General features: G+C 39.5%; 1 protein-coding gene across 6 annotated transcripts in view; it reads right to left on the bottom strand.

Annotated features, from left to right (window-relative positions):
• Positions 1-302: 302 nt before the first annotated feature.
• Positions 303-23,616, bottom strand: part of LOC149165227 (protein WVD2-like 4) — a 64,858-nt gene continuing 41,544 nt past the window's right edge. For 2 of the 6 annotated variants that reach the window (XR_016260320.1, XR_016260319.1), the window contains 4 exons: positions 1,590-1,657; positions 1,119-1,401; positions 932-1,003; positions 736-795 (listed from right to left, as the gene is read on the bottom strand). Coding sequence is in view for 4 of the 6 variants with exons in the window: in XM_089431094.1 (XP_089287220.1) it covers positions 667-795; positions 932-1,003; positions 1,590-1,657 (269 nt within the window). In the remaining 2 variants the exon portion in view is untranslated. Of the gene's footprint in view, positions 796-931; positions 1,004-1,118; positions 1,402-1,589; positions 1,658-23,616 lie in introns of all 6 variants that reach the window. The other 4 variants (XM_089431094.1, XM_089431095.1, XM_089431096.1 and 1 more) reach the window with 2 other exon arrangements.

The following is a 23,616-nucleotide window of genomic DNA, read 5'->3' on the forward strand; positions in this document are numbered from 1 at the left end:
GGACGCAGATCATCATTAGAAAGTTAGGTCCACTTAGGCAACTTTACATACATGACTCTGATCTGCTTAGATTATTTACAATTCAAACATGCAGACTGGGTTTACAACAAAAATGATCAAGTTGTCGATGACTGTAGGCTGGCACGGACATGTCGCTCAGGAGCTACCCCTCTCTGCCAACAGAAAGGAGGTGGACTGCATGGGCAGTTGACCAGTAGTGGTCAACAGGTCTGACAGCTACAAGTTCTATGTTTCATTCTATAATCTGATCATCATACTGTATGCTCTAAGGTTTTATTGGTACCATGATGTTTTATAAAACATTGCATAAGTTACTTTGAAGGTGTGTCAAGGAAAATACCAGTATGGAAAACCTTGCAAGAAAATGCAACATAAAAGGCCTTGCACATTATACTATCTCACAGATCCATAATGGCCATACCTACATGGTAAACATTACAGAGAATGCTATAAAAAAAGTTGACATTAAATGGAAAAGGCTCATGATGTAAGGCATGATATGTTCTATTAGGAGAATCAATAGTTTGTCTACCAGTATCCAAGTTTTGATTTTAAACCAACAAGCCCAGCACACATGTTTTGTGAAATTCATGGTTCGACCAACTATTCCATCATAATGAATGAAAACCATCATCACTGGGATAGTTAATGTAAGTCAAATTCCTTTTTCAGCTCAGCCTTCGGTGGAGCTGCTTCATGATAGAATGATGGAATGGGAGATACTTTAAATGTCAAACTTTTCCTGAGCATCTTTATCTCATCTTCTTGCAACTCCTGCATTTTATGCACAGCCCATAAGAAAGTTAAAAGAATAGAAAATGCATAAGAGCAGATTAAAAAAATAGAAGCTAACAAAGAATATTAACAGTAGATGGATTAACACAACATTTTGTTATAGTGTGAAAAACACCTTTGCTTTAACTTGCAATTGGCTTTTCTCCACTTCCTTTGCATTCAATTTTGCCTCTAATTTTGTAAAAAACTGAAATATTTTAACAAAAATAATATTCAGTGACAAATTCTAAATCCATGATATGGAAGGGATACGATTATCAAGACAATGAAAGAGTGTCATACCCACATTCAAGAACAATTACCTCTTTATGCTTCTCAGCTCTCTCATTACATCTAAAGCTGAAAACAGGTCCAAAAGGAGCATTGCCAGATTGCCCTTAGAGTCAAACAAGAAGGCAATTTCCAAGAGTAAACAAACTGACTAGAAGATTTCTTAAATCATAAATTCATAAGATATTCATTTCCTTACATTCCAATTAAAAGATTAAAAGATACGAGGAAAAAGTTGAATGAGCATCTTCCTCTAGCTTTGTATTCACTTGCTTGGGAGGATTCACATTCTGGTCATGTAGACTACCCATTTCACTATATGCAAGGAAGAATTCCACATTAGAGATTAAATGAACATCTTCAAGGATACTATTCAAACATGAAATCTGTTTATTCAGCATAAAAATTATCGATCCAGACAAGCAATAATTTACAACAGAAACATTCTTAGAATATAATATAACATTTGAAAAAGTTGAAAAGGCAAAATGAGGATTACTCACTTGTAGATTTTCAGAGAGCAAAGGATTGCAAGCAGCTTGTGTATCCAGTTTCACTGACATCTGCGATTCTGCACAGACACAAATATAATAAAAGTTGAACTCATTCTTGCCAATTGTCATAGACCTGACTAACCATCTGATAATAAATTAGGAAGCATGAGTCTTCATTGTAGCCTCCTGTTTTCACAAAAATGAATACACCTAGACAATGGACTTTGTCATAATTTTTCACTATTATTTTTATCTGATATATCAATATTCTCTTTCAGCTGTTTAAGGAAGACACAAACTCACTAAAGTTGAAACTTTTACAAGTGATACTGCAGTATGAGTCCTACATCTAAACCTAACAAATTTTCTGCAAATTTCTTGTGAACCTTCTTTAAGCTTTATGTCCAGCCTTAAATATAGAAATACCAGTTACACCTAATTTTACCATGTCCTTCTTAGGAACTGAAGAATATGGGGTATCTCTTGCACCCATACGCTTGTTCATGTCATAGCTGCTACATCAACAGGCCATACTCCTGTAGAAGCCCTTTTGTCAGTTGTCTAAGTTTAACCCATTAGAAATTCTTCCTGTACTATCGGGTTTATTTCTTCCTACTTGTTTAATTATATACAAGTTATTTACTATGTAAATATTGAAAATAAACACAAGTACAATATCAACATCTACAAATCATTAACTGAAAGAAAACAAGCACACAAGTGACACCGTTAATTTTGGACCAATGTCCCCGGAAAAACCCAATGCGAGAAAATTGGTGTAGCGATTCAGAAGGTTTTATTATTATGCAGTTTTCAGAATACAACCGGGGTGCTAGAAATGGCTCACCCAACAGAGAATGCCCTTGGCAGTAGTACCTCTCGAAGACAAATATTTTGACTGATCAATCATCAGATGAACAATCCCACATCAACAATTGCAACTTCACTGCTCTGTGTCACTCTAATAAGGACTGCATCACCCTTCCTCGGCTCACCAACACCCAGTTTGCCCCACGAAAACCTCCCAGCGCTGCCTCTTGGCACTGCGTTAGCCCTTAGACCCTATGCGTCACACACGCTGGCCTCTCCTGGCTCTGTGCAGCTCCTAGCTGCAGCCTGCCTCTCCGTAGCACCCAGTTGCCTCTTGTCAACCTCTCCTGGCTCTGCACTATCTCTCTAGTACCAACTCTGCCTCTCTGTTATGTATTCATTGCCCCTCGCTACTGATCACTGATTCTATCTCCCTTAGCAAACCCTGCTCTAGAGAATAGAATGACTGATCACTCTAGTGTGTTCTCCAACTGACCCTCAAGCCTCCTCTTATACTTTTCTCGTTGGTCCATCAACGACCAAGATTAAATCTCTAATCAACGACTAACATTAGATTTGGCTTCATCCATGACTTTTGGAACCTTCTAACCCATTTTTATATTAATACCCATTAATATTTTATTTTTCCCAAGTTTAGACTTAGGAACTCCATTAAAAATATTAATTATTTTAATATCTCCCAAACTGGTTAGAATCTGCCCAACCCATTTTTGGGTCTTGGAGATCTCATGTGCTTTATCCTCTCCACCAATTTTCATGGCTAGAGCACATTCGATGCTATCCCAAATCAACAACTATCTCCAAAACACTTGAAGTAGCATTGGCATTTCATAGTTGTTAAGATTGAAGCATTTCTTGAATTCAATTATTTGGCTCTTCGCTTGAAAGAGTTTCCATGCAAAGCATGCTACAATTTGAAATGTTCGAAAGCTATGCTTGAAGGTTGATGTCTCCTAGAACCTTTGAAATGAAAGGTATGTATCTTCACTATAACTTTGTTTGAAGATCTATTGTCATCATAAAAGCAACTCTCACCAAGTATGGGTCTAAATGCTCGAATCATAATATTCTTTGTAACTATTCACAAAATCGCATTATTGCTCCTTAATCTGAAAATTGTGTCAATAAAATACGCCCTTACAAATCATATGCATTATATGAAGAACAATTATGCAAACACCTATTGATGCGTGGTATGTAATCCATCTTGATATGATATGGACTATGACTTGTGTTTGAAGGTGCAAGGTTTGGTATATCTTCAAAACAAAACAATAACACACATGGTACTGAATGTTTGAAGATGGCAGATGTTGAAAAGATTGCATGAATATTGTGCTATATTGATGACAAGGTATGTTTGCCCAATCCTAATGTCTATACTCTAGGAAGTCAATATTCCAAATAAGAAATCATACCTTGATGAATTGAGTTCATTGGACATGTCAAGATTATGAGGTCGAGTTCCTATTCAAGATTGAAGGTTAAGTTCTCTTGAGAAAAATGATCCATTCTCTGGGGTTGAACAAGTCAAATCTGATGTATAGTTGATCTGTGAAAAATATCATTTATGATATAGATCTATCATCACATTGGAAGATCATTGATCTTGACACGTTTTCCTATTCGATGACAATGATAAATATCATCACATGTGTTCTAGGGTTTTGGACGTTTGAGAATCTAGGGTTTGTAAACCCTAGTAGGGAAAATAGGCTTGGATAAGAAAGGTCTAGTGTTTATGGAAAAAACCCTACGATTGAACCTAGATAAATTATTCTGCTAAAAGAAGGAACCCAAACCCTAGCAAGGATGGAATGACATCATAATGATTCAAGGATGATTAAGTTGTAAAATTGGATGCAAGGGAGCTAAGATCCAGGGGGAGCTGACATTCCCCTATAATCCTCAAAAGATAAGCATTTTATATCTCTCTTGATTGAGTATTACTATTGTTGATTTACTATTAATGAGTCTCTTGTTTTTTAATTCTTTGCTTGGTTGTAATTGTTCTTACATGGCCTCCTAGTGAGGATTGCAACTACATAATGAATACTTCTAGAGCTTTGGCAGTAGATGAAAAGAATGGAAGAACAAAGCAAAGATTGTGTTGAGAGATATTGTACTAAATGAGATCCAAGCTTAGAGGGATCAGGCATATCAGAAACTTTGAAGTATACATGGATTTGTGTTGATGGGAAGTCAGTGGTAAATTCCAAATGAATCTTAAAGATCTTGCATGCAATAAGTTGACAAGATAGAATTGAGAATAGAATGTTCTCCCAGTAAGAGGGAGAGGATCATGACAAAATACTTTCTCCTGTTGTAAGGTACACTTCTATTAAAATTATTGTCATTGCTTTGAAAATGCACTAGGTGGATGCAAAGAATATTTTTCTCAAAAGAAAATGTACATGAAGCTACCTCAGGGCTTTGAGGTACATGAGAAGAAGTCTTGAGATTAAAGAAGGCTACTACAAGAAGACACACTCGGCTTGGTTGATCTCATTTGATTTGTCTCTGATGGAAGTTGGAGGACTCGTGTCAAAGGGAGTAGTTGTGGCAGAAACAATTGGCCATGGGAGAAGTTAGAGAGCCGCATATTAGTTTTAGAGGGATTAGATCTCTAAGTTCAAAATTATTAACTATCATTGACATTATCAGGCTAGATTAGCTTATATGTTCAGAGGCCACAATGGTGTAATTACCACAACAAGATATGTCTTAGTGTGAGAGGGAGCACCTAGTTAGGGTCATAGGCAAACAGTTGTGGTGAGAAACACAATAAAAGGGTTGGTATACCAGCGTGGTACATTTGGTCATGGTAAAGTCAGTTATGTTTTGAAATTTGTCTCAAATAGTGAAGTACAACTACATATTCAGATTGGGTAGAGAGTGTTGAAGACATAAAGAGTTCATCAGGATATTGTATCAGTTTGGGCTCCATTATGATTATAAGCATGAAGAAGATATTTGTTGCACTCAGTATTGCAATGGCTACATAAATTACAACTGGATTGGCTGGTTGATAAGTAGTTTGGCTTCAGAGGCTACTTGTAGGATTGTCTTGATTAGGTGCAAGTGACGACCATGATGACAAGTCGAAGAACCACGAGATTCAGTACTAAGACATGGTACAGAAATAAGCAGAATGGCTTCAGTATTATTCTATAGTGTAACACACTATTGGTAAATCCTTTGTCCCTGAGTAAAGTATTTATGCTTCAAGGACAAGCTTGGACTTGTTGAGAATTCCTCTCTCATTGAGAGAGATTGTTGATGCAATAACATTGTGGACTGAAATTCTCCCTGTGCTTAGTACATTGGCCTTTGACTAGAATTAGGGAGATTATCCCTGTCTAGTACATTGACCTTTGACTAGAATTAGGGAGATTATCCCTCTGTCTAGTACATTGACCTGAATTAGGGAGAATGGTCCTGCAGAGGGTTGGCATTCTTCACAGACCCGAATTAGGAAGAATGGCCCTGGAACATCAAGCTCATTTAGCATAGGGCCCCAAATTACTCTGATAAGAGTGTGACCTTTGGCGATTCACCATGTGTCGGGACATTGACCTGAATGATGGTGAACCAAGACTATTCCAGATTCCATATGTCAAGTTTTGACCCAAATTATAATGACTAGTTGATGCCAAATGATACACCATGTGTTTGAAGTACTTACCGAAATTATGGTGAGGTTATACCATAAGTTTGAAGTATTGACCCAAATTATGGTGTGGATGTACCATGTATCTGAAGTATCAACCCTGAATTATGGTGAGGATGTACCATAGGTCTAAGGTACTAACTTGAATGATGGTATCGTGCTAATGATATTGATTTACACTGTGTCAAAAATGTTTGACTCGATTATGGTATTAGGCTTGATGCTATCGATGTACCATGTGTCACAATTGTTGGCTCAATTATGGTAACTTGTTTTACCATGTGTTACGAGTGTTCACCTATTTATTGTGATGATTTGTAATAACTTTTTCTTAGAGAAATCTGTCAACATGATAACATCTAGATAGTCATTATGAATACCTCCCTAGCTAAGAGGGAGTGTTGAATTTTTGTATCTATGGTTGGTCTTCATAATTATTATTTTAGTCATTGATGTATTTGTAAAGCATGTTCTTCATGTTATTTTCAAATATATATATATTTGATATGTTCTTCATGTCGGTTTTGAAAAACAGAAAATTTGAATTTTGAAAAATTAAATTTTGGCTCCAAAATAGCTAGGTCGACCCTCCTGCTAGTAAAGTCAGCCTAGTTTCTAGAGACACCTATTCAGCCTATCAAGACACCATATATAGACATCATTCGACCTCCCTCCAAGTGCAATACAAATCCGCTCTATTGAATCAACTTCAAACTTCTTGAGGCAAAAGAATGAGCAAACATTTTGAGTCATAATCTTTTGCTTGGCCATGCAAAGGAGACAAGAAAGAAGGACAAGTTCAATGACAAATCTCTAGCTCATGTGTAGACCAAACTTCTGAGAAAACACCTTACCTATCTTTGTGAAAAATTGAATTTCTGAGGAAAGACTCTAAGACAAAAAAAGGATGAGTTCCTGAGATATAATAGAGTTGCAGGACAGAGTTCTATGAATTAAGGAGGACGAAATTCTACCCTAGCTAAGCATACTAGGGCAAGTTTCTTAGGCAGAATTATGACTTCACTAGGAGGCAGTGGACCAGGCTTGAACTACCTACTTTGTTGGCATGGTTGACATTGTATTTGACTGATGTATCTATGTTGAACTTGATGATTTCTCTAGGGAAAAGGTTGTTGGGTTTCCCCCACGTGGGTTTTCCCAAGGTAAACACTTGTATTTTTTGTGTGGTTGTCTCTTCATGATCCTATTGTCATATATCTTAATTTGTTGATTTCTTCTGTGTAATTGCTTAATAATGAAATAATGGATAAGAATGTGAAAAATATTTAAATCATGTGAACTTTGAAGTAATTATCAGTATAGAAGACACTATAAAAACTAAACACTTTTGATTATGATTAACGAGTAAAGGAATACAAATCTTACATATGCTATTGATTTGAACTTTTCTATTCCCCATCCCTCTCACATTATTGATCTTGAACAAGTATGATATAAAACATAGATGAAGTTTTTCAGACATGATGCAACATACTTATCCCTCGTTTGCTAATTTGGTATGGCTTTGAATTAATTTTAACAAGAGGACTATATTTATTCACTATTAGAAAGACCCTTAGGTTTTTCTAGTGTAAGTTAATTTTGCTTTTTCATCTTTAGGATTCATTGGATCCATTTTCAAATCAATCTTGTTTTTATCCTAAACATATAACAAATGGGGTTTGATCACATTTTTTTCTTGAATATGATGTTTTAATTAATAGAAAATATTAATAACTTACGAACAAATTATTTTTCCTAGCCCTAAAAGAGCTTGGGGAGAATTCATACCTTGAGGAGATACATAGGAGATACATTTAGTTAAATAAAATTGACCCTTGTGAAAACGATAATATATAATATGCAAAAAAATGATTTGACTCTTTGCATTGTGGTACTAGGGTCAATCCCCAATGCTATAGGAGCTCCACCAAATGGTTGAGATATAGTTGTACTTTGTTTTATTAGAACCAATTGAGTAGAAAAACCATTGAAAATGACATTATAGAATTTCAATCCCCTTCATGCATGATCTGACCCAATAACAATAATTCAACAATGAATTATATACGTAATTACAATTCATTCCTAAGACTGAGATATGTCATTCTGTGAAAGAGAAATTATTTATGTAATTATTCTTTGGGAGAACACATTCCTATTATATATGTCGTTGTGGTTCATTGATTTTGTGAAATCACCTAATGAAATCACCCCACTACATTATATATGTTGTGGTTTAACTTTGTTAAGATCAACCCCTTACTAAAATGACCAATGAAATAAGATATGAGTTAGTGGTTGGGTTGCACTTGACATTATATATGAGTTAGTGGTTGCACAAGATTGATCTCTTTTCCAGTGATTTCCTAAGAGTGTTTCATGTATTTTCCTTCCTCGCCCGAAAAGTCAAAGCCAAACACATGAACGTTTTTAAGCTACTTGAAAATAAAACAAATTGTTTTCTTATTTTGTTCTTCTTATCTACCATCAGGAGTAGGGGCCCTGAAATAGAGATGGCTTTGGTGGTAAATTGGGGAGTGATAAGGTGGGCTTGTCAGGAGTAGCTAGTAATGTCACTAGTGAAAGGGTGAAGCCCAACAACTTTGTGATATGAGGTCCTCCCAAAAGCATAAGAATAGTAGAAGTGGAACACTTGGCCCGACCGAGAAGAAAGAGCTTTAGATTCGCCTTCCAAACCTTAATAGAAAAAGAAACAAATAAAAGAGAAGCTTAGGTTTAGAAGTCTAGGCAAATTTGTACCCCCTCTGGAACTCGAGTGTGGGAAAATGGAGGAAGTTGTTGGCCCCATCTTCTCTTCCTCTCAAGGAGTGTTCGGGTAGCCCAATCCCTAGGGGAAGGAAGCAATATCTACCAACCAGTGGTGATTGCAAACGAGTTTCCCTCCCTAGGGAATGGATATTGATAGGGATTTCATAATTGAAGCATCGAACTCTCATATGATATTTAAAAAAAAAGGCTAGCACTAAAGGCAATGGCATCTTGGACTCGCAAAGCTTGTTCAACACTGCAAAGGGAAAGGTACACATTTATCCATATGGGAAGCAGGAACGGAATATTAATAATGCAAACACACCTTAGGCCAATATCTACCATAAGTCTTTTACCTATTGCTGTTATTTCTACCAAAAGAGAAGGAAGGATAAGCACTCTAATAAGGCTTTAGGGAGTACTGGAGTCTCTATCCTTCTATCCTTAATACACTTGGCCCAGCTGGGAAGAAAGAGCTTTGGATTTTCCTTCCCAGCCTTAATAGAAGAGGAAACAAATAGAAGAGAAACTTAGGTCCATAAGTATAGGAAAATTCATACCCCATTAACACCAAAGGAATATAGACAAATAAGAGGAAGACCCATTCTCATGGACATATGCATATTCAATTGCTTGTAGTAATATTGTGGAGGTGCAACAAGGTACCCAACAGTGTTGCATATAACTTGTGCCCATGCCATATGGCTGCATAGAACCTCCCCAAGGAAGAGCATGACCTATACAACTACCAATAATCTAAATGGGCATGATACAAGACTCCATTCAGTTTTTTTAAGGGTGGTAAGGGCTCAATAGAAATTCCATACACCACTCACAAACTCACCAATGGAAGGTAATAGCATCATAACCATAACCATTGATTCCTTTTAAGAAAAGTATGGTATGATCTGGGTTATTCAAACATTAAGCTTATGATTTTTAATCCCTGTGAAAATTTCATCTATTAGAATAACTAAAAAATATTCTTCTATTTTTTTTATAAATTATGCAGTTTATTTGCTACGACAAATATCGAATAAGTTTACTACTGCAATTTTCATAATAAATTACTGCGGAAAATAAAATGCTGGAAATAGAGAAATTCTATCACCCACATAGAAAATATTAACACAAATATTTTTGGACAGTTGCCCCTGGAAAAACCCAATGTGGGAAAATTGGTGCAGCAAATTAGGGTTTTTCTATTAATTTTCAGCAGTGAATATGAGTACAAGAATTCTGGCAATCTATATAGAGAAAAACACTGAGAGAAATTTTATAAGCAATTTCTCACTCTCCACAGCAACTTCCTGACGAAGAGATAGACCATCTGCCCATACGTTGGTGCCTCTGCGTCACTCTCTATGCAATGCTCTTGTGGAATACTGTTGATTTGGGGTAGCATCGGATGTGCTCTAGCCATGAAATTTGGTGGAGAGGTTGGGGCACATGAGATCTCCAATACCCAGAAAGGGTTTGGACAGATTCTAAACAGTTCAGGAGATATTAAAATAATTAATATTTTTAATGGAGTCCCTAAGTCTAACTTAGGGAAAATAAAATATTAATGTGTATTAATATGAAACTGTGTTAGAATTGTCGAAAAGACATGGATCAAGCCAGATCTAATATTAGTCGTTGATTAGGGACTTAATCTCGGCTGTTGATATGTCAACAGAGAAAGTATAAGAGGAGGCTTGAGGGTTACTTGGAGAGTACACCAGAGTGATCAGTGATTCTATTCTCTAGAGTGGGGTTTGCTAAGAGAGATAGAATTAGTGATCGGGAGATGCAGCTAAGGGGCATTTGAGTACAGAGAGGTAGAGATAGTGTCAGGACAGCAGCGCAGTAGCCGGGGAGAGTGACACAGAGCAAGTGAGGGTTCACGCAGGGTCACGCAGAGGGAGCCGGGAGCTGCGCAGAGCCTTAGAGAGGCCAGCATTGCGGACGCAGAGGGCCAGAGGGTTGATGTAGACCCATCCGGGGTGAAGCGGGACCAGCGCTGGGCAGAGAGGGTTGACGCAGTCCAGAGAGAGGCTGACGCTGGGGTTTCTGGGGCAGATTGGTGCTGAGTAGCTGCTAGAAGGATTATCCGGGGTTTCAGCCAAGAGATTTGTTAGAAACTGAGGTATTACTACCAAGGAAATTCTCTGTTGGGTAGGCTAGTTTCGGTACTTAGATTGTACTCTGATATTGCTTAATAAGAAAACCCTCAGATAGCTGCACCGGTTTTCCCACATTAGGTTTTTCTGGGGACATTAGTCCAAAAATAATGGTGTCATATGGTGTGATTATTTTTGTTTCCTTTAGTTATTGATCTGTAATATGTTGAGCATGCACTAGTGTTTATTTTCAGTATTTACATTGTAAATAACTTGTTAAATAAAATAACAAGTAGGTAGGAATGAATCAGATAAAGTGCATGGAAGGTTTCTAACTAAGTAAACTTAGAAACTTCAACATGGTATCAGAGCGTGATTGCAGATCACAAGAGGACTAAGGACATCAGCCGAGCGAAGCAATAGCAGCAGAAAACAATTGTCCCGAGGTGACAAAAGTTGTTTCTAGTAGAGCAGCAACAAGGAAGGGTGACGCAGTGCCTGCATTATCAAGGGTGAGCCAAGAAGAGGCAACGCAAAGGCTAAGGAAGGCAAAAGGAGCCTCACGCAGAGCCACGCAGTAGCTGGAAGGGCTGACGCAGTTGGCTAAGGAGGTCGGGTAGCTGGTGCTGGGATTGCGCAGAACCTAGGAGCTCTCACCTTCAGGTTGCTGGGGTTTAGAAGGCTGCGGGAATATTGCAGAGTGGAGTTAGTGAGGTATTGTACTCAGAACAGTACCTGACAGAGCAAGGCCAAGAGGAGTTGCTACCGAAGGTTTCTAGCCGAGGAACCTGGATCAGTGGTGCGGTTGCACAAGATGATCAGAGTAGGGGGCATCTCGACAACAGCAGAAGGATTTCCAGGAGGGAAATCGGGACTCAAAGGGAGTCCATAAGAGAACTTCCAGACGGGAAGTAGAGACTCGGAGGAGTCGAACAGAGAACTTCCATGAGGGAAGTAGAAAAGCATCATGGCACTACACAGAGTAAGAGACCAGGATAGACTGGATGGAGCGTCGAATTTCGCATTTTGGAAGGCCAGAATCTTATCCGTACTTTATAGAAATCATGTCAAGAACTTCGCCTTGAAGGTAATAGTTATCCCAATCAACCCCAATGATAACGACAAGTATGAGGAGGCAATGGCGAGGGCCAAGAGCATCATCCTTGATGGGGTCAAGGATCATGTAGTACCACATATTTCCGAGAAGGAAACAACATATGAGATGTGGGAGGTTCTCAAGAAATTGTACCAGCATACTTTTGTGCAGAGAAGAATGCCACTTGAGAATCGATTGAGGTCGTATCAGATGAAGAAGGGAGAACCGAGTGACACCTTCCTCGGAGGACTAAATGAGATCCGAGATCAGTTGACTGCTATAGAAGCCACACCGGATCAGGAGCTAATGGTGAGGACAACCCTGAATGTTGTCTCGGAAGACTGGGAGGTATTTTTCCAGAGTATACTGGGCAGAGGGACTCTCCCACCTTGGGACGAGATGTGGGCGGCTCTTCGCCAGGAAGAGATCAGACGACAGTTGAAGACGAGTAGTAGCAGCAAGGGGATCAAAGTCAAACAGGAGGAAGATGTTGCCCTAGCATCTGAGGGAAAGCAAGAAAAGCAGAAGAAGAAGGATCTCTCCAAGATCAAGTGCTTCCACTGTGGGGAGCTGGGTCATTATGCGACCCAGTGTCCAAGGAAAAAGAGTAAGGGAGAGTCTTCCGAGACTAAGGCAGTGCTAGCGAGGGCAGAGTAGGAAGTTTTGACAAACGATGACTGTGCCATGAGTGCACACGCACCACTTGAGCGGAAGTGGGGAGACATCGAGGTGTAGTCAGGTGGACTACAGGCGGTGAGGGGCAGGATCCTCAAGGTACCCAGCCTCTTGGATTAGACCTTGCTACAGAAGCCTTGAAGAGGAGTAGCAGGACTAGCTGAGTCGGGTAGAGACAGAATTAGATGGAGCAACAGAGAGAGCTACAGTGCAGGAGTCCCGAGACAGCGCAAGGCTAGCAGGCTACAACAGTGCGAGAGGCACAAGAGTGTTGCACCAATGGAGGATGGCACAGAGAGGTGTGCAACGGTGTGAGAAGCATGGAGTTGTTGCAACAACACAGAAGTTAGAGAGGGAGCACTTGTCAGCGGTAGAGGGAGCTTCAGCATCAGTGGGTGTCTCTAGCCCAACAATGAGTTCAGATTGGGAGATCAGTTACTTACTTCAGTAACTGAGTTGCAGTGCAGTAGTGGGAAGCACGATGCAACATGATGAGAGGAGGTGAGTGCGGATGCAGTGCTGGGAGAAAGGACCAGTAGCAAGCACATATGCAGAGGGAGTTGTCGTACAGATGCAACAGTGGCAGTGGCAGAACCATGGGCAGCAGTACAGGATACAACAGTGTAGAGGATGGTGGGCAGCAAGCCTAGCATTAGCACAGGGACCGATGCCGGATGATCAGAGTAATACTCAGTGAGGAGTATTGCTAGAGCACAGTCCTCGCTAAGAGGGAGTGTTGATTTGGGGTAGCATCGAATGTGCTCTAGCCACGAAATTTGGTGGAGAGGTTGGGGCACATGAGATCTCCAATACCCAGAAAGGGTTTGGATAGATTTTAAACAGTTCAAGAAATATTAAAATAATTAATATTTTCAATGGAGTCCCTATGTCTAACTTAGGGAAAATAAAATATTAATGTGTATTAATATGAAACTGTGTTAGAATGGTCCAAAGACATGGATCAAGCTAGATCTAATCTTAGTTGTTGATTAGGGACTTAATCTCGGTCGTTGATATGTCAACAGGGAAAGTATAAGAGGAGGCTTGAGGGTCATTTGGAGAGTACACCAGAGTGATGAGTGATTCTATTCTCTAGAGCGGGGTTTTCTAAGAGTTAGAATTAGTGATCGGGAGATGTAGCTGAGGGGCATTTGAGTGCAGAGAGACAGAGAGGCAGAGATAGTGTCGGGTGAGCAGCGCAGTAGCCAGGGAGAGTGACACAGAGCTAGCCAAGGCTCACGCAGGGCCACACAGAGGCAGCCGAGAGCTGCATAGAGCCTCAGAGAGGCTAGTGTTGTTGACGCAGAGGATGAGAGGGCTGACGCAGGGCCTCCTAAGGCTGACGCAGACCTATCTGGGGTGACGTAGGGCCAACGCTGGGCAAAGAGGGTTGACGCAGTCCAGAGAGAGGCTAACGCTGGGGTTTATGGGGCAGATTGGTGCTGAGTAGCTGCCGGAAGGATTATCCGGGGTTTCAACCAGGGGATTTGTCAGAGTAGTTGTTGATCTGTAATATGTTGAGCATGCACTAATGTTTATTTTTAGTATTTACATTGTAAATAACTTGTTAAGTAAAATAACAAGTAGGTAGGAATAAATCAGATAAAGTGCATGGAGGGTTTCTAACTAAGTAAATTTAGAAACTTCAACAAATACGCTCTCCCTCACGCTGCCTCCTCCTAAATTCGGAAATCTACCTTCCAGACTCTTGTTTCTACCCTTTCTCTCATCTACTACTCACCCTCTAGCTCTCTCTCCTCTATTAAATCACAGCCATTGAAAAAATCGATCTGCCTGGGCAACTAAGTAACTACGCTGGTGTATTCTGCAGCTACCCATCAACACCTTCTTATAATATTTTGTTGGAGCACCAAAGACCAAGATTAAAACATAATCGATGGCCCAGATTATTTCCCTATCGGTCCGTGTGAGTTTCTAGAACATTCACACCATGACTTAATTAATTTTGATTAATTAGTCATATTCCCTAAGTTTCAACTTAGGAAATATTTAAAAAACGAATAATAATCTAATTACGTCGTCTCTAGGTCGAATTTCCATAAACTATTTCTGGGTTTTGGATATCTCATGTATTCTAGCCTTTCAACAAAATTTCATGGCTAGAACACATCCAATGCTACAAAAACTAACACTCCCTCATAGTGAGGAATGTGTTCTAGTGTTGCTGCCCCTTGTAGCACCATCCCATCTCTGCATCATCTCCTATCACACTGTTGATGTCTGGCTGTTGCTTCCCACCAACTACTGCGCAACTCTGATATACGTTGCACCTGTGTTGCTGTTGCACTTGTGCTACTGCTAACCCTATTGAACTGCTACCAACACTGCAACTCCCTCTCATCTATTGTTACTATTGCAACTGAGAACCATCTGAGATACCCGGTATCTGCTACTAAAACGAATTCTCCACCATACCCATTTGTTCCCTAAACTGGATGAACTTAGCTCTCCCTAGAGCCTTCATGAGTATGTTTGCTACTTGATCTCCTGTGGGAAAATATTGCAGCAGGATTTCCCCACACTGTACACAGTCTCTGATGAAATGACATTTGATATCTATGTGCTTCGACCTGTCATGAAACACTAGATTCTCAAAGAGTTTTATGCAACTCTGATTATCATAGTAGACACTGGTTGCTCCCATCGTCTGCCTGAACAGGCTCATGAGCAGCTTCCTAAGCCAAATAGTTTTGCATGTAAGTTTGTTGGTTTCCATATATTCTGCTTCTGTTGAGCTCAGTGCTACTGACTTTTTCTTCCTGCTACACCAAGAAACCATCCTTGATCCAACACTGAAGCAGTACCTGAAGATACTTTTCCTATCCATTGAACTACCTGCCCAATCTACATCTGTGAATCCACATAATCTGACATCATCTCTTCAAGTATATTTCAACCCATACCCAACTGTGTCGCGCACATACCTTAGGATGTGTCTTGCTATTGCCCAATGTACCTTTTTCGGCTCAACCATAAACTGACTAAGGGTATTGACAACGAAACAAATGTCTGGCCTAGTGTTGACCATATACATGAGAGACCCAATGTGATGTCTATACAAGTTGGGGTCAACTTCCTTGTCCCCTCATGCATCTATCTTCTTCCAATTGGTGATCACTGGCGTATTCATGGGCCGACAATCCTGCATTCTGAACCTCTTCAGAATATTTGTAGCATATCTCCCTTGCCCAAGGAAGATCTCCCCATTCTTTTGTCAAACTTCCAATCCTAGAAAATAGTGCATCAACCCCATATCCTTCATGTCGAATTTTGTTGCAAGGTTCCTCTTGCAGTCTTTTATGAGCCCTATTATCTTGTCAAAAAGAGATCATCCACATACAAAACCAGAATGAGTGGCTCGTCCTCTACCATCATGTAGTAGAGGTTGGGATATGCACCACTCTCGACAAATCCCAACTGCTGCAAGTAATTGTCAATCCAACCATACCACACCCTGGGTGCGTGCTTGAGCCCATATAGGGATTTCTTCAACCTGCACACATGAGTGCGCTTCTCGTGAATTTCAAACCCTTCAGGTTGTTCTATACACACCTGTTCTTCTATCACCTCGTTCAAGAATGTTGTCTTGACACCCATCTGGTGAATCTCCCATCCCATCTGAGCTACTAGGGATATAACATATCTGATAGAGATATATCTTTCGACTGGGGCGAAGGTCTCCTCGTAGTCTATTCCTTCTTTCTGTGCACACACTTTTGCCATGAACCTAGCCTTGTACTTCTCTACATTGCCATATGCAGCGTACTTAATCTTGTAGATCCATCTGGAACCTACAACTGATCTGTTTTTCGGCCTTGGCACTACCTCCCAAACATTATTTGTCATGATAGAACTATACTCTTCTACCATGGCATCCACCCACACCTGATGTTGTGTGGCTTCTTGAAAGTTGGAGGGTTCTGCAACCTGAGCTACCAAGGCTTGATATCTATCAAGTTGTCTGCGTTGTCTCTTGTTCGTCCTAGAAGTTCTGATAAACTCCTTTGCATCTCTCAATGTATGACAAACTTCCCTGTTGGTTCTACCACTGGTGGTGGGAGGTCCAATCAGTTCCTCCTCCTGTTCCTGCTGCTTCGTTTGTTGAGAACTCCCCGAATCTCCTACCCCTGAGGAAATACTAGCACTAGTCACTGTACTTGATCCCTGTGACTGTCCTCCTGCTAGTCCCACTCGCTGTCCCTACTGCTGGACTAACAAAACTTCTATTGATTGATTATGATCACTTGCAAGCATCTCTCAAGATCTCCTAAAAGCTCTGTCATCCATGTGTTGAAGAAAGCGTAACTATGTCAGGTCTTCATAAATCTACTTTTGATATTTGTATTTATTCAAGAAAAGAAATATTATTTTTGTTATATTTATCAATGAGTTTCTTGCTCATTGAAATAGGTCTAGCACATGTCAAAGTTCTATAAGTGAGTCAAAGACTCAAAAGAAAATGTTAAAGACCCTTAAGGGCATGTTACACCATGTACATATTTGTATAAGAGTCAAAGAATATCCCTCCAAGCAAACACAAGTCCTCTCCATGCAACGACATCATCAAAGGAATAAAAAATGATGAAGGAAACTCAAGTCGGCCTACAATCATCATGTTGGCCTCAAGTCAGCCTAAAGGAGGGACAATCCTCTATATATAGAGGTTGTCCACTCCCTCAAACGACAAGCAATCCACCTTTGAAATCAGCGAGTAAGGAAGACCAAGAAAAGGGTGAAAAAGGACGAGTATAAGGAGCCTTTAGTGCAGCGAAGAAGGAGAAGTCATCACCGAAGGTTGGCGGATTGTTTCTAGGGTAAAACACAGTCACACTGCAAGAAAAGGAGGCATCTATGCGGTCATAACAGCAGAAAAATAATAGTCTCATACTTCTCATTGTTTGGGCTTAAAACTTAGGCCTATAAGGCCTCCCACTAGAGCAAAGAAGAGACCCTCCAAATTGAAGAATAAAGGAACCAAATACTCAAGGAAACCTCCCACACTTGTGACAATTTAGGGCTGCAAGATAGTCATATCAAGTCTGCAACTACACCTTCAAGAAGAAGCTCGGTTGGTCAAGAGGAAGGAAGGGATCATCACAAGTAAAGGGTCTCACTAAAGATCAAGGATAAGTGTATCTTCTAGAGCAAGTACAACAAGGAATATCAACAGTTGTAAGAAGAACGAAGTTCCGAAAGGAGGACGAAGTGTCGGGGAATGAAGTGAAGGAAGAAGGAAGGACTTGACTTGTGCTTGGACGATATTCGTGTCAAGGGTCTAGGGTTTGGCATTGATCAATAGAAGCTCCAATAAGAGAAATTTACGAAAAGGTTTTCCTCTATAAGAGAGAGAGGTTTTTGCCTGGTGTTGACCACTACTGGTCAACTACCCATGCAGTACACCCCCTTTTTTTGGGCAGAAAGGGGTAGCACCTGATTGACATGTCCGTGCCATCCCGCAGTCATCAGCAGCTTGATCGATTTATGTTGTAAACCCAGTCTGCATGTATGAATTGTAAATAATCCTAGCAGATCTGAGTCATGTATGTAAATTGCCTAGGTGGACCTAACTTTCTAATGATAATCTATGTCCCGGAAGGTTTTTCGTCTCACCGATCAACGATCGGCAGAGTTTTCCTTCAACCTGACCCCAAAGTCGGGATGCATTTTGTTATTAGAACTTTAGGAGAATCCTAGTGTGTTAATCTGCTAGATTATAGTTGTGTCGCAGAACTGGGTGGTTCATGAGGGTCTGTATTAAGTGGGTTTGTCCCCTTGAGATGTAAATTGTAAAAAAATCATGATGAAATGTGTCTTGAGGGTTGAAGAATGTCTTAAATCCCCTCATAGGTCTTAGGTCCTAGGTCCTAGGAGATTTTTCCAAAGGCTAAGTTCGAGGATCCATTTTAAATGAAATAAAAATTAAAAAAATAAATAAAAATGATAAAAAAAAAAAAAAAAAAAAATTAAAAATTAAGAAATTTAAAAATTTAAAAAATGAAATAAATAAAAAAATTATAAAAAATAAAGCAAAAACCCTAACTAATAAAATAATAATATTTAAAGTGAATGCATGCAAAATATTATTTTTTAATAAATCGACGGATGAGATCAAGAGATGTCTTGATCCTCATCAACGGTCGAGATCATTTCAACATGGATCACTCGAACTAGCCGTTGGGATCATTTCCTTTAAGTAGGGTGCTAGGGGTCATTTTCAGATCATTGGATCTGTGAGTCTTGTACTGAAAAAGCTCTCTTGTAATCTGGTTTCTGGTTAATAAAAGAAGACTTTGGGGTCCAAATCTTGCTGGTGTTACTCTTTGGGAGTGTTGTGAGATGTTTAATTTTCTGCATAATTCGTTTTTTAGCCATTAATAATAGCTTGTTTTTAGAGTATTGTGAGCACAGGTATCTTGTTCACTTGCTAGGGTTTTAGTGTTGTTAGGGTTTCTGAAGTAATGGCAAGTATCTCCATTACTTTCAGAGATCTAGCAGCATTTTTGCTCTCTTTACTGATGGTTGCTTGAGTTGTGCAGAAAAAACCTTTATTGAAGAATATTTGTGGGCGTTTGGGGAAGTTCTAGGCTGAACCAGCCGACTCCCACAGGCTCTTCTTTGCAGAGCCCAGCTGATTTTGGCCCTGGGTTAATCATTTAAAGTTTATTTCCTGTTTTACATGAGAGATTTTCTCGATTCTGTTCACAGCAAAATTTAAGTTTCTGATATTTTGAAAATATTACTGCAATTATTTTTAAATCTAGCTGTTCTAGAGCTGTGAGTTTTTTTTTGAGTTTAGGTAAAAAAAAAAAAAAATTGAAGGGTTTACTGCAAAATTTTGTGTATATCTGCCAGATTTCTTTTCCTGCAGGTTACTAAGACAAAATCGGGAAGAGGTTTTCTCTAGTGCTGTGTTGATTGTCTGCCCATCTGCTGGGCTGGCTGTCGAGGGATCAAGTCCCACAAACCGTGCACTGAAAGGAATATAGTCCAGTCAAAGGGTTTTAACTAAGCTTCGGAGGAAACATTGTTTCAGAGTAGAGATCAAGCAATCTAATTTAACACTTGCAAACTATTGTGTATGCCTTCAATCAATAAGTGCAGTGGTGTTCTACAAATACATAGAGGAAATGCGGGATTTGAAATGCATGTGTGCATTTTTCCTTCCTAAAACTGGAAAACGCATGTGCTGTCAGTTTACATTCTCACGTGGGTCCTTCAAAAAACATTTAAAAGACGCAGGATATCCGTCATCAGGTGAGGTACTTTCTTCAAATCTCTGCGTGCCATCGTATCCAAGTAACCCTGCAATCAAATTCGAAATTTTTTTCTTGGCCGCTGACAGGTAACATCTGAAATCCGATTCGCATTTTTCTTTTATTTCTCGCCATCGACTTTGTCATCATTTCTTTTGCCTGCATTAAATTCTTTCGTTTGAGCCAGGGTTACGACTTTTGGACTTTGGCATTCGTCAATTTGTAAATTGGTGGATTGGCTCATCACAGGTTGCAGTTTAATCTTCAGTGACCAGCCATTTGTATGCACCCGGAACGTAAGGCAAATAAAAAAAAAGAGGGTTACGTCTTTCATCCACACCTGCACATCTAAAATCGATCCGCAATCACCACCGCCGTCAAGCTTCGGTCGATTTGCAAACCAGGTTATCGATCTCCTTTGCTAATTGACATAACTGGCGTGAGTTCATTTTTTCATTTACGTTTCATTTAGTGTAGAAGTTATAAAAAAAAAAAAATCTCATAAAAAATTTTCGTTTAGATTTTAGTCATAGTTTTATTTTTTAGGTTTTAGATTTAAATAAATCGTTTTTAGTTCACATTTTCCCTTTTTTTTATTATTTAGACTTAATCAAATTTTCAAATCGTTTTTTTATTTCCTATTGTTTTTTTTAGTTAACGTAGAATTTTGTTAGAAATTTTGATTAGGCATTATTTTAAGGCTTTTATGTAGATGTAATTTTTTATAGTTTAGTTTAGATTCAAGTTTTGTTTAAATTTTATTTTTTTTAGGTTTTTAAAAAAATAAAAAAAATAAAAAAATTATTTTAAGTATAGATTTAGATCTAGCATAAAAAGTATTGTGGGAAATTTTGCCAGTTTCAGTTTTTCTCGGGATATCATCACGCCATACTTTTTCACGCTGAGATTTAAATGTATGTGGAATGAATGTTTATCATTTTAGACAATTCTGTGCATAATTCATCATCTTAAAGATTTGCTGCATATGATATCTGGTTAATGATTTATAATTGCATGGTTGTTTAAGGCACTAATCGAAATTTTGTTAATTGCTAGATATCGTTTGTTGAGATTTGGTCATCGCACGATCTTTATGGTTATTTGATGATAAATGATTGTTGTTCATGGTTTATAATTTTATATTATCTAGCAAGTAATCGTTTAAACATCACTCTCATAAGGCACTGGTCCACCAAATTAATAAAATCATTTCAGCATTTCGTGTCTCCCAAACCAACTGGTCGACAGTTAGTCTCCTTCACCTCGTAGGGTCTACCCCCTTAGCCGCGGGAGATAACGGAGGGATCGGGGATCAGAGTGACAGCCCCCGGTCTGAGCGTTGTCGTGTCAATCTGCGCGACAACATTTTTTGGCGCCGTTGCCGAGGACAGAGTTTTTCTGTCCTTGGTTCTTTTCAAGCTTTTCTGTGTTTAACTTCTTGTTCAGGTGGCGACTCCACTTCCTATATTATCTGCAAGAGTGTACACTAGAAGGCATCCAAGCAGTCTGTGCAACCCTACTCCTGATCCTGAAAAGGTCTTCAGGGTACGATCACACAAACTCGCTTCTCGTACACTTCTTGGAAATCTTGGACAAGAAGCCCTCTTCGATATTCATTTGCTCTTTAAGGGTCAAGTTAGGCGCAGCACCATGAGTATGTATGCCCCTTGTGATTTTTCTAACATTCCTGGATACCCCAATGATATTCCATCTGTTGGGATAGACAAATTGCCTAGCATTTCAAGGAGATAATGCCATTACTGCTAATTCCCATTTGCGAGATTTCAACATATGGATGGCTAAGTATGCAAGATCTACTGATTTTGATCATGAAGATGTCAGGATGACTCTTTTTATCTTGACTCTAGGAGGTGATGCTTATGATTGGTTTACAGAAAAGCCTCCAAACTCATTCGACTCCCTACAATCAATCATTAATGCATTTAAAGAAAAATATGGAGATAAGAGAGAGGGAAGACATCTTGTAAAAGCTATTAGTCTAATAAAAAAGAGAGAGGATGAAACTGTTGAGGAAATTAATAGAAGGTTTAATGGTATTATTAGAGAATTACTTCAAGACTATAAACCTACAAATAAAACTCTCCAAGACTTTTACATTGATGCCTTTAGTCCTGAACCATCTTATGAGTTAAGGCGTGCTAAACTTAATGATTATAGAGATTGCCAAGCCTTAGCTATAGAACTTGAAAAGGACAAGGCAGCTTCTGGGAAGTCTGAAATCCCAGGTTTTGATAGGGCTGCTACGAAACTAAAGGAACCTAAGGGAAAAGCAGTCCAAGAGCCAGAAAGTGATCTTGTTCTCAAGTTGCTTCAAAAAATTGAAACTATGGAAATTAATCATAATAAGGAGATAAACACTTTGCAGAATAGGTTGATTCAAATGGAAAGAGCGCAATCGCAAAATTATCAGCCTCGAAATAATAATAATAGAAATAATAATTGGCAAAGAAAGGGTCAATCTAGTGAGCAGAGACCCCCTAATCCGCTTACTAATCTGGTAGATAATGCTCCTCCTTACTGTCGTGTTTGCGATGCTCTTCATGATGAATCCTCTTGTCCTATCGTCAGAAGAATCTTAGATAATGGAATGTTGCAGGAATCACCCCCCCCCCCGGATCCGAGGCCGGAATCGCGTCCCGTACGGAAGCGTTCCGGAACCTCTCCCCGAAGTGCGATTCCAAATTTCTGAAGCGCGATTCCTTTTTTTAAAAACGATTCCTGGAATTCATGAAGCGTTGGCCCGGATCCGCGCTTCGGAGGGCGCTTCGAGCCTCCGGAAGCGCAACGCTTCAGGCCCGGAAGCGCACGCTTCACGAGGCCCGGAAGCGCGCTTCCAGTAAACTCCGCGCGGGCAGCATATAACTCGGTTTTTTTTTTTTTTTTTTTTTAAAGTTCACTTAAGTTAGCATGAGGGGGTGGGTTAGGGTGAGGTTAGGGTTAGTTTAGGGTGAGTTTAGAAAAGAATAAAGCCCCCATTCTCTTCTCATTTTCTCACTTTGAGTTTATGAGAGTTGGAGAAGAGAAGAGAGGAGAGGAGAAGAGAAGAGAGGAAAGGAGAGGAGAAGAGAGGAGAGCTTGGAGGAGTGAAGAAGGAGGAGCTAGGAGAAGGAGGAGGAGCTTGGAGGACTTCATCTACAAGAGCTAAAGAGGTAAGTTCAAACCCCAAACTCCCTTGTTTTTTTGAAAAAAAAATTGTATTTTTCTCCTCCCTCTCCTACTCTTTCCCATTGTTTCTACTTGCTCCTTTATTTACAGGTTGTCCACCACCTATATCCATATTCCAAGATGGTGTTCTTTTGGCTTCTATGTATCATTCCACTCTTGGTTTTAATGATGGCAAAGGTGAGGAATAGAGGGGAAGAGGAAGGGGATGAACTTGGTGACCCAATGTATGATGAGGAGGAAGGGTTTGAAGAGGAAGGGGATGAACTTGAAGGGGACACTGAAGCACAAGATGGGAAAGGTACAACAACACCCTTGTGGAACTATGTGACCAAACTTGATGGGGGAAAGGGTGGTGGATCTTACAAATGGATGTGCCCTCATGATTGTCATGGAGGAAAACCATATTGTGGTTCATATACCCGTCTGAGGA

This window comes from Pinus tabuliformis, chromosome 5_1, assembly GCF_031772625.1.
Source record: "Pinus tabuliformis cultivar Carrire ecotype Pingquan chromosome 5_1, CPIR1, whole genome shotgun sequence".
NCBI lineage: Eukaryota > Viridiplantae > Streptophyta > Pinopsida > Pinales > Pinaceae > Pinus > Pinus tabuliformis.